This window comes from Polypterus senegalus, chromosome 17 (assembly GCF_016835505.1).
Source record: "Polypterus senegalus isolate Bchr_013 chromosome 17, ASM1683550v1, whole genome shotgun sequence".
NCBI lineage: Eukaryota > Metazoa > Chordata > Cladistia > Polypteriformes > Polypteridae > Polypterus > Polypterus senegalus.
In genome coordinates this window covers 21437968-21450302 of record NC_053170.1, presented here as the reverse complement: position 1 = coordinate 21450302, position 12335 = coordinate 21437968, and the positions used below count along the sequence as shown (strand labels likewise).

Below are 12335 nucleotides of genomic sequence, written 5' to 3'. Positions count from 1 at the left end.
TGCAAAGAGATCTGCTGTGTGTGCAGTGGAGATCAAACAGTGCAGCTAGGGAGCGGCCCGGCTACCCCCCCTCCCCCCAAACCAAACCGGCATTGACGTCACGAGCCCACTGGCTTACGGGGATTGAGAGACCTTGTCGGTGCCCGGGAGTTGTGTTCCGGCCGCTGGCACAAACTTTTACTGTCTGGCTTTCGGTCAGGATCCTTTACCCGCAGCCTGCCTTTAGGACCATCGCTTGTGCTTGGGGCTCACTAGGGGATGGTCTCCTCTCTGTTGCCTTCTAGTCCCATTTTATTTTATTTGTAATGGCAGGGAATGTAGCCCCTCACACTTTATGTGGCTTTTACCTGACCAGCTTTGAAGCTCCTGTATAAAAGATATTTGGCACCTCAGATTTTATGGTGGGTATCTGGTGCCCAGGGTCTTGCAAACTTTTTAACTGTATTTAACCTGCCATTGCAGGTGTCCGGTGCCCAGAAGATGAAATATTTACTTGGTGTTAATGCTTACAGTGGGATTATGCTTGGCATGGAGTGATTCTGTGCCAAGGTTCTTGAGATAATCTGCCATGATGAGTATCTGTTACCCCATTCCTTAATGAGTATTTGGTGTGCCATATCTGCTTTGTGTGCCAACTGCACAATGAATTTACCACCTCATATTTTATAGTTGGGTATCTGGTGCCCAGCGTCTTGTAGAATTTTTATTATATTTGAATCTCCATTGAAAGTGGCTTTGCAGGTGTCTGGTGGTCTGAAAATGAAACATTGTTATACTGCGTTGGTGTTCATTCTTACATGGTGATAAGTCTGTTATGCTGTAGACTGCTTCTACCTGGCATCAGGTGGTCCTGTGCTCAGGTCCCTGTGATAGTCATATTGCCCATAGTCTGCCATGATGATAAGTCTGTTATGGAGCTTCTACCTGGCATCAGGTGGTCCTGTGCCCAGGTCCTTGTGATAGTTGTATTGCCATAGTCTGCCATGATGATAAGTATGTTACGGAGCTTATACTTGGCATGAGGTGGTCCTGTGCCCAGGTCCTTGTGATAGTCATATTGCCCATTTTCTGCCATGGTGGGTGTCTGTGCCCAGGTGTGTTTGTGCCTTAAATGTGTCGATCGGCTATCTGGTGACCCAGTGTGCAGTGGTATTTTACTGGACTCAGCCTTGTCACAGATGAAGTGGAGCTCAAGTAAGAAATGCCACCAGGTTGGTAGGCCATTACTGGACACACTCACACATATGCACTTCTGAGGGCACAAGCCGCCTCCTGTTGGTATGGATTTGATAATTAATGCCGACTTGTGGTCTGACTGTTCTTTAAAGGGTCAGTGGGGTGACAAAGGAGGTGACAGAACCAAAGGAGGTGACAATTGTGCCACCCCATGCTCTCATTCTGGAGTGGCAGACGATGCTGCCTTGTCACGCAAGTCTGACACGACACAGAAAGAACATACAAACCTGAGTGACCATACTGGCATTTGAACCCTGGTGCCTGGAGGTGTGAGGCAATGAGGCCGTTCTCTGTGTGCCCCCATGCTTTCAAAATCATATTTATCTGAACGTTGCATGGCACCACCAGCCATCGCCAGACAAGTTGCCTGTCCATTTACACGTATGACTCGGTGCTTCAAGCTCCTGCAGCCCATCGAAATTCCACACAGGCCATCTGCTGATTGAACCTGGGTCACGGGAGTTATGGGACAGCAGTCATAACGACTGTGCCTCTCAATAAAATGGCCATTCATTTATTCTTCATCTGGAAGCCAACTTTGAAATGGAAGCAACGTGTGATAAGAAGTTAAAAAAAAACCTCAAAATGTCCTTCCTTAGTGGGTTGTTGTGATGTACACACCGTGAGGGGTCTGGATGCCCGTTTCTTTTCGAATGCTTGATCACAATTGGTGACTCCAGCTGGTATTATATTAATATATTGTTCTGTTAGGAACGCCTCTTTAAATTGGCAAAGCAGCACCACCCTCATCTGTTGGCACTGGCATATCTAAGTGGCATCGGCGTCCCAATCCGCCGATTGCTTGTTAAGTAACGGCCGACCGATGAGTCTTAAAGTCAGACCCCCTCCCCAACTTGAAATGGCCACAAAGTCACTCCCACCTTCTCTCCAACATGTCCACAGGGGGGCAGCATTGCAGAGTGAAAGTGATGTCTTGCCCTGTACATTTGGGAATGGACCCTACTGAAGTGTACCCTGTCACCAAAGGTCACCGAAGGAACCATTTCATGGTCCAGATAGAGGGACGCATGAGTGGCTGGCGATGCCAACTGTTGTTTGGTGACTTACCTAATCAAACATGGCACTACTGCATTTCCAGGGATCAGTGGTCTATGGAGACCATGGAACTGGCATCCCACAACAGGCCACATATGCTGTAATTGAAAAGGAAGGATACTGGAATCACTTAGGCATTCTGGGAAATGGGGGGTCAGGTTGGAGATTGTCCGATAATGGAAGAGGGGGCATTGATAGGTCATATTAATGAAGTAAAGACAAGGTGGTCTTTGTCACCTGACGTTGCATTGCATGGACTTCAGCTTAGGACTCGACGAGGAACAGAGGATTCTGAATTTGCTCCATACACTGTAGAAGTTACAGAGGGTGCACTTTCTTTTTCACACGTTTCATGGTGATGACCTACTGCACTATCTTGTGTTGCTCCTCTGGGCTTCCCAAATTTTGTCGACAAGTGTGACAGCACCAGGCCACTGTCACCTACTTTCAACTGTTATGTCAAGTTGACTGCACAGCTCCCCCAAAGCCCACCATGTCGACGATGCTCAGACTCAATGGTCTGTTCTTCAAAATGCGGGATTCCTGAAGTAATGTGATTGTCACTGTGATCCAGTCCTGTCCATTCATTGCCTGGTTAGTCTTGATGTGCGTCCCTCTTGCGTTGGCCATAAGCGTAATTGATTTATAGCTTGTTCTGCTTGTCCTGCTTGCATATCCAGTCAGCAAGCCCCTCCGACCTGGCGCCTGATCAGTGTCGCAGTTTCTAAAGTCGCACTCGGTCCTCCTAACATGGAGCTGCTTGGTTCACTAAACGGGTGAAGTGGCTAAAGGGAACTCAACTGTGATTCGTTTATTCACTGAATGATTTGGTCCAAAAGTGACTTCCAAATCACATGACAGTTGCTTGAGGTTTTCCACAGTATGACTGCTGCCCCATAAAGGGAGTTACATGACGTGCCAACGGTTTGGTCTACAGTACTGTCCATAGGCTTACCCACTAGGGGGCGCACTGCCTCACAGTTCTCAAGTATTGGTTTCCATGTTTCTGTAATGTAAACACTATCAGGGTCGCAATCTCATTCAGCGATTGATGTCTTGAACCTGCAGCCGTGGGATGTACAGTCTGATACTTTAGCTACTGGGGGTATGGGGGGGCATATGGTTACCTTGGCATGTACAGGACAATTGTCTTCAGATTTATAAAAGGTGGGCACTAGTAAGTGATGTGATGAGGTCACGCCATGAATCAGCACTCGGGGCTGACCCTAAAACCATGTGGCCTTTGCCCTTTGCTTTATCCACTAGGGGGGCACACTGCCTACAACGTTTATGAATATGTTGAATCACACAAACTACAGTGTCTGATATTTAGTCCAGTGCCTTGTCCTCTAGGGGGCACACTGCCTGATTTATGATTGCTGTCCTTTGTTTTCTCCACTTGGGGGCGCGACCCACCCACCCATGACACCACCCTGCTCAGCCTTGTATGTCCTGTATGGCTGTTTGTTCATGAGGATGATAGATTTTAACGTCTGGTATTTAGCCTTGTAAAGTACAGCCCATTGCCTCGTCCTCTAGCAGGAGTACTGCCTGATTTGCTATTGCGGCCCTTTGCTTGTCCACTAGGGGGCACACTGCATACTGTATATTTTTTGTGTATATGATGAAATTCATAGACTTTAATGCCTAATATTTACCATTGTAGAGTACAGTTTAGTACCTTGTCCTCTAGGGGGCACTCTATCTGATTTACAATTGCTGTTCTTTCCTTTGTCCACTAGGGAGCACACTGCCTGATTTACAATGTATGTCTCTTTGCTTCATCCACTAGGGGGTGCACTGCCTATGTAAGTGTAAATATGATGCATTGTATAAACTATAGTGTGTAATATTCAGCCTTGTAGAGTACAGACCAGTGCCTTGTCCTCTATGGGACACACTAACTGATTTACATTTGTCGTCCTTTGCTTTGTCCACTAGAGGGCACCCTATCTGTTTTACAATTACTGTCCTTTGCTTTGTAAAGATGATGAAATTCATAGACTTCAATGTTTGAAATTTACCCTTCTACAGTTTAGTAACTTGTCCACTAGGGGGCCCACTATCTGATTTACATTTGCTGTTCTGAATTTGTCCACTAGGGAGCGCACTGCCTGATTTTAAATTTCTGTCTTTTGCTTCATGTGCTAGGAGGTGCGCTCCGTTAATATGATGAACTGCATAAACTATAAGGTGTAATATTCAGCCTTGTAGAGTACAGACCAGCGCCTTGTCCACTGTAGGGCACACTAATTAATTTATATTTGCAGTCGTTTGCTTTGTCCACTAGGGGCACCCTATCTGTTTTACAATTACTATCCTATGCTTTGTCCTCTGTGGGTCACTTGCCTAACTTACAGTTGCAGTCATTTGCTTTGTCCACTAGGGGGCACACTACCTGATTTACAATTACTGCCCTTTGCTTTTTTCACTAGTGGGCATGCTACCCAATTTATGATTACTGTCCTTTGCTTTGTTCACTAGGGGGCGCACTGCCCGGTTTACAATTCCTGTTCTTTGTTCTGTCCACTAGGGGCCTCTAGCGACTGATTTCTGCTGGATACGATTAATAATATGTCCACAGTATGAGTATCGGCGGGTGGGTCTTACACTTTAAGGTGGGGGTTAAACGTGCAGCCTTGTACTTTACACTCTTCACCACTAGGGGCGCCGAGCCTAACGCTAAAGTGTGTTGTAATTCCTAAGGATGAACTCGTATTCACGTTTAAGGGTCGAGGGTGGGCTCAGCGCGGGTTTCCTACCAGATGCTTGACAGCTCCAAAGGAAGTGGACTGGATGGTGCGGCCCACCCTACCTCAGTGAGGCTCGGGGGGTGTTAATCTTCTTCTTTCTGATGGGTGTTATTCACTTTTGTAGAATGTGTTTGTCGTACGGAGCTCTCTGACAGATGTGCTGTAGATTTTTGTCATTCATGCAGCTTTTCTTTCTCTCTCTCTGCTTCCTCCTCCTCTGCAGAACTCCATTCGGCACAACCTCTCCCTTCACACCCGCTTCATCCGGGTCCAGAATGAGGGCACAGGAAAGAGCTCATGGTGGATGTTGAATCCTGATGGGGGCAAGTCGGGCAAGGCCCCGCCGCAGGGCGGTCTCCATGGACAACAACAGCAAGTATCTGAAGAGCAAAGGCCGGGCGAGCAAGAAAAAAGCAGCGGCTGCCGTCGCCGCCATGCAGGCCTCACAAGATCCCTCTGAGGGCAGCTCGCCGGGAAGTAAGTGGAGCCCCAGTGGGAGCGGGAGTGGAGGCGGCGGGGAAGAGTTTGACAGCTGGACAGACATCCGCTCGCGGGCCAACTCCTCAGCGTCCACCCTGAGTAACCGGCTGTCCCCCATCATCGCCAACGACGAGCTGGATGAGATGGAACCCGAGGAGGGGCCGTCGTGCTCCACGTCCCCCCGTATGTACCCGAGTCCCTCCAACACCCTGTCGCCGGCTGTTAGCATAGGCGGCCATTGCTCCGTGGAGCTCCCGCAACTCACTGACCTTACGGGGGCCATCAATTTAAATGAGAGCCTCAGCAACGGCCTCCTGGAGGAAATGCAGCAGCAGCAGCAGCAGCAACATCATCAGGATGGCTACCACTCGCCTCATCAGCAGATCCCCCCGATCAAGGCACGAAGCGCCGGGTTCTCGTTCGGCTCCAAGTGTTCCGTGGCCCCTCCGGCCTCGGCGGGCAATTACTGCAGTACCATCTACAGCCAGTCCAGCCACGGGAGCCTCCGTCACCACTCGCCCATGCAGACCATCCAAGAGAACAAGCCCACCACCTTCCAGACGACACCGGTCAGAATCCCCGTCAGCCATTATTCTAACCCCGCTTCCCTGCAGGACCTCCTGACCTCCACCTCCACGTACAGGTCGTCCAAAGATCTGCTGTTGAGCCAGGAAGCAGACTCCATGATGGCGCGACCTAACCAGGGGGTGGCGACGTCGCACTCTCACTCTCACTCTCTGCCCCTTCCGCATCGTCAAAGCTGCAGTAGCGGCGCAAGGGGGGTCAACAGTGTGGGACTCATGCCAGCCTATGGAAATTCTCTCAAGGTGGATAGCTTGTACCATCCCTCTCACCCATCCAGCCACGGACATCTTCCGGCTTCAACCGCCCTGCCACCGAACCCCGCCGGTCTGCTGGGTGCCCCACCAGACACATGCCATGTGGCCGCCGCGCCCCACCCGCGACATCACCCTGCTCAGCCCTATCCTAATCACGGGCATCATCAGGCCTTGCCAGATTCCATGCACGGGCCTTACCACCCGCACCCTCACAATCATCACCTTCACCCGCATCACGGGAGCTACCACTACCACAACCACCTCCACCACCACTACTCCTACGAGCGCCTGCCACCAGACTTGGACCTCGACATGTTTCACGGCAGCTTGGACTGTGATGTCGAATCCATCATCCTCAACGATTTCATGGACTCCTCAGAGGAACTTGACTTCAATTTTGACTGCGCGCTGCCACAGGGGAATATGGCAGCCGTGCTGGGCATGGGGAGCCTCCCGGGGCCGCCACAAACCCACAACAACCAGAGCTGGGTGCCAGGGTGAAGAGGGTCCAGGAGGCAGTGCCACCCCATCCCCAAACCCCCAGCCCGCCTCCCCATCCCCAACAGCACAACTCGCCAAGGCCGTCCGACGACCAGCCCGCTACCTGCTTAGGCCTAAACGTGGGGTGAGTGACCGACTGGGCAGGACATGCCAGCCTGAGGTTGCCCAACGCTGAACATATTTATTCTGTGTGAAAGACTCATAGGTGGAAATGTCGACTTTTGTTGGGTTTTGTTTCCAGTCCATATCTCGGTCTCGACTGAGACTTTCTCGAACTGTGTTGATCCAGAGTGTGTATCCCAAAGTCCTCGGATGTTGGTTCTTCTTTTTGTTTTTATTTTTTTTTGTTTTTTTTCTTCTCATGAGTACCCATATCCTCTTTTTAAAAGTCAACGACCACTTTTGTCTGCTAGACTGCCATGACTCACCGGGCAGTGTCTTCTGCTGCTAAGCAACAACAGTTTGGGGGTTCCCCATTCCTCTCTAAAAACATTGTCTGAATGTGAGACCCCCATGTGCTGATGGGCTTCATCCGATTTTTGTTGTGCTCTTGTGAAATCTAAGGTGTGCCAATGTCTTCTGTGGGTTCTGTCTGTTGGTTCTTTGCCCCCTGAGCTGAATGCTCCTCTTGCTTAGCGATGCCCACCTTAGGTCATGCTGCTCTAACTACGCATTTGGAGGAAACGATTCAAACAAACGCACAAGTGTGGGTGCCAATTCTGGGCATGTGATGCGTATGAGCTCGAGGTTTTCTATGCAAGGGGCACAAAGGCGAAGTGTCGTGAAAGTCCTTTCATGCATCCACATCCCCGCAAGACCCTCAGACAGTTTTGAGATTGCTTGGAAGCCAAAGCCCACGTCAGCAGCATCGACCACAACATCCTGAACTCACGATGCCACAAAGGTGGGGGTCTTGGGCTGAGTGAGCACAGGTGGGGCTGCTGGCATAGACTCTGGCCACCCGCCACCTTTGAGTGGACCAAGCAGGTTGGAGATGGATGGATGGATGGACAGGCAGAGAGAGGTGCATGAGAAGAGATAGGGAGGCAAGTCAAGGAAGAAATGTTGGAGTGTTGCTATCAGAAGTCAACTGCGTTACCCGCCTGCTGCTTTTGTATGCCCCCACTTTGACCTGCTGATGCTCATGGAGGGGCAGAGTGAACGCCCACCCAGAGCCATCGTCATCACACACACACACACTCACACTTATGAGGTCTTTGACAATCATCATGTGCCTACGCTATCCACTACAGTTGAAGTCGATTAGGGGTCTTCACTCAGTGCCCAGATCAGAATGAAGGGTGGGCCAAGGGTCATTCAGAAGTTCTGAGGTGCTGGCGTTTATCTTGGGCACATCCATGGGCCACATCTGAGGAAGGTGAGCAATGTGGCGCAATGCACTCCACCCACTGGACCACAGACTTGCTTTGGGATTATGTGTCAGGACCACCCCTGGACACGGGGGAGTGGGGGGCACACTTATACTAACACTCACTCACTTACTCATACATGGAGTGACCAGTTACCATGAAGTGGACATCTTCGAGACATGGGGGGCTACCGTAAGTGAAGAAGCTGGCAAGAACACAAATGTTGAGTGCGACTTTAATGATAAGAAGGACGTTGGTAAATCATTCAGATCGGCGCTGTTAACGCCCACCCACCCATCTTCAGGTCATATAGCTCCTTACAGTGCGCTCCATCGATAGGAACCTTACAAAGCAGAACAAATACAAAAGGCTAAGAGCGCAAGACTGAAAGTCAGTGGGGGTCTAAGTGGAGCAAAGTGTTCATAAAGGAAAGCCGAATAGCCCCCCCTAGACAGATCAGAAGGGTGAAAATGTCTCCTGTGTCAACACTAGGGGGTGCCATTGGCTGCCATGTCTGTTTATAAGGGGAAGTGGACAAATTTATATAAATATCTTAAAAGAAAAGAAAATTATTGAGGGCTCTGTAAAAGAATCTGCCACGTGAGCGGTGACTTTGGGGGTCTCGGACAGAAGAGCTCCTTGCTGCCCTCTAGTGGCTGACAATGGCATTTTCTATTACATTGACTTGAGCCCCAGTGGTCACTCAAGATGAGTTTAGAATTGAGCAAGAGAAACAGTGGACACCTAAAGACCCCCCCCCGCCCCCAATATCCTGACAATGTAACCCACAATTAGCCACTAGCGACGTGGCCCCCCTCCAGAAGGTGTGTGTGTTTCTCCTGGAAGTCAAGCAGGTAGTCTGGTGGCCAGCCGAAGGGATCGAGTGTGCAGAGTCAACGAGACGTTCCTTCTGCCCGTTTTCACCCCTCACTCATGTATGGCTGCCTGTCTCGTCCAAATAATTGGGACGTGCAGTAGATGTGGCCTGGGCTCGTATTACAGCAGCTTAACGGGTGTCTGACTTACACATTTGGCCCGACGTCGACAGGGGAGTAGGGCTCTTTGAAGTTTTTACATCTGAAGGACAAACACCACAAATCACGACTTGAGGAACATGCGGATGGCACATTTGATCACTCAGCGCTGGCACTTTAGACGACAAGGCAGGACCACCAGCCGCCCTGATGGTGATGCACATCCCCTGCTCTCATAGGTAAAGCTGAGGACATCTGCTTCTGGGTAAAAGGAACATAACGTGCGCATTTGTGCAGCATCTTCCTTGGTGTCTTACAATGTGTGTGCAGACCAAGCAGGTGAGACCACTTGAGTCGAGCAGCAGGACTCTAGCGTGAGATAAGCCGGTGACGTGGTGACGATTAGGCCTTCTTTATCCTCCTCCTCCTCCTCAGCCAGCTGGTCCCGCAGCACAGTTCATGCTATACAAACACGTACGTACAGTATATCACGTCCTCCTGTCACCGAGACAGAACGTCCTCAGCTTTACTGTTCCAAGTGTGGGTGGGAGTCATGGATGCAGTACTGTGAGAGCGTAACTAACGTCAGAGGCGAGGCGAGGCAGGCCCAGTATGGGCCCTCAGAAGGGATGGACAGAACTCCGGATGAAAGGGACTGCGTCACGACAGAACTGAAATAATAAAATTTAAATACTAGAACTGCAGAAAAACAGGCACGGACTCAGGGAGAACACGCAGAGAGCACAGACCTGGCATTTGAACCCGGGGAGCTGCGAGGCAAGAGTGATAACACGATCAAAGTACCCCTCAAAAAAAAAAGAGAATAATCAGCTTGACATGAATGATTATATACTAGATACTATAACTATAGAAAGGGACCTGGCTTTGGGAGGGCAGCATTCAGAAGGGGGCTGAAGAAAACCTTAAAGCGCCCAACACTTTGGATTTCTAACCTTACTGGCCTTACTGATAAAACGGGCAAATATGGGGGTCTGTTTAAACAACAGAAACAAAATCCTGCTGCGGGACAGACTGTAAATTATGAAGCCTATTAATCTAAGCATTGACAACATCCATAAAAAAAATACAAAAATGGATATGTATGTCGAAAGCAATAGGGGACTGGGCACACGCTGCCAGGCATTGCGGGCAGAGGGCGGGGGCACACAGAAGCTTGTGCTCAATACTTGAAATGTCATAATGGTGCTCTTAGTGAACAGTAAACTACAGTTTTTTTTACATTTAATTAATCATATTAGCATTATCTTCCCTGCCATATTTATCTCAATTTATATTATATATACACATACATATATATATATCTTACTCTGTAGTCATTATTTACATACATGTAGTGCATATACACCATTTACTGTATATATATATATATTTCAAAATACAGTGTGTATATATATATATATATATACTGTATATCAAATTATATATATATATATATATACAATATAAAAAGGTTAACATTTCCATTCCAAGAGAGGACCAACCTGTGGCAGGCAGTTCGTACCTCTGCTCATATGTGTATATACATAGCATGTATCTGAGTGTGTAAATATATTTGTATAGATTTGTACTTTATAAAACTGAACAATCTGCTGGTTAGAGTCAGACTAAAGTATCTATCTATCTATCTATCTATCTATCTATCTATCTATCTATCTATCTATCTATCATATAGTGCCCTTCATATCTATCTATCTATCTATCTATCTATCTATCATATAGTGCCCTTCATATCTATCTATCTATCTATATAGTGCAGGGTTACAACTTCAAATGAGTGCCGGTTTGCCACCACTGGGTCTCGACTCACTGTTGTATTTAATGGTAGGGGGTCATGGGAGGTTTTCAAAGTGGGCTGCAGTGGGTTTCTGCGGGCTGACTAAGCAATCACCATTGCTCTGTTGATCATCCTTGATTATCCCTCAATGACATTTCCATGATTCTTCAAGGAGATCCCCAAGCCCTGCTCTAATGATCGGCCATGATTCTCTAAGGGGGACCACCCCTTGGTTAAGATCCCCTGATATAGTGTCTATCTATCTATCTATCTATCTATCTATCTATCTATCTATCTATCTGTGTGTGTAAATATGTATATATAGGATGATTATAAAGTAAGATATATAAAAATATTTAGGTGTACTAGAAAGATCCAAAAAATAGAATTATGTTGAATAATAAATAAATGTTTTACTATAATTTGTCAAATGTATAATAACTATAAACATTGAACATTGCTATATTTTATTCTAATTTATCACTATATTTTAAGCATATTTGTCAAACTTTAATAAGAAATTGAATTGTATATTGTTAATAAGAGAGCTTGTTATTATAAAGGACTAGTTAGTTGTAAATTCCTTGTTTAAAAGGAATTCCCGGTCATTCTGGATCGGATTCTATTCTTTTTTTTTATCATTATTGGTTATGAATTCTTAAGACAAGAAGAATCTAACTTTTCAGAGTGGTAGGATAAAAACAAGAAATTAAACAAACACCATATCCATAAATCAAAAACTGGTTGAACACTCAGTGATGACTGGTCAGCCACCCAAAGCATTTTGTCCAAAGGCAGAGCTGCCAGAAGGCCGATTCACACGTCCCCATCTGGACCCCGTGCCGCCATTAACACTCGCTGACTCACGGCCATCAGACTTGTCAAGGCCCAGCCGGTCCGATGGTACTGTGATGGCAGCCGTCATGCAGAATGCTCTTCTTGAAAAGCCTGTGCCCACTCCTGGGGTTTGCATTCTTATGGCACGGAGGGTACATTGAGGTGGCAGTTCAGTTCAACTGCTGGCTGTTCTACACTTGAGAGCCGAGTTTTGTTTTTTCTTTTTAATGTTCACAAGGCACCTTAAAACTTTAGAAAACAAATCGCCCAATACACATTTTTTATAGATTTACTATACAATACATCTCTTGTTGTTATGTTATAAAACATTTAAAAGACTCGATCATTTTTAATTGAGTAATTCAATCAAGCACATTTTGCTTAATCCATAAGGCATAAATCAATATACTGAATGAGCCTTTTGCATAATTTCATGAAAGTCATTCATCCAGACGCTTAGTTCCATGTCCTGTAGGGTTACAGTGTGGGCACAA

At 47.4% G+C, this 12335-nt stretch overlaps 1 protein-coding gene across 1 annotated transcript in view; it reads left to right on the top strand.

Moving 5' to 3' along the window:
- The window catches only part of LOC120517607 (forkhead box protein O6-like), a 125858-nt gene extending 118530 nt beyond the window's left edge, over positions 1–7328 (top strand). The window contains 2 exon segments of the mRNA XM_039740016.1: positions 5269–5384; positions 5386–7328. Coding sequence (XP_039595950.1) covers positions 5269–5384; positions 5386–6865 — 1596 coding nt within the window. The 3' untranslated portion in view covers positions 6866–7328.
- Positions 7329–12335: the final 5007 nt, after the last annotated feature.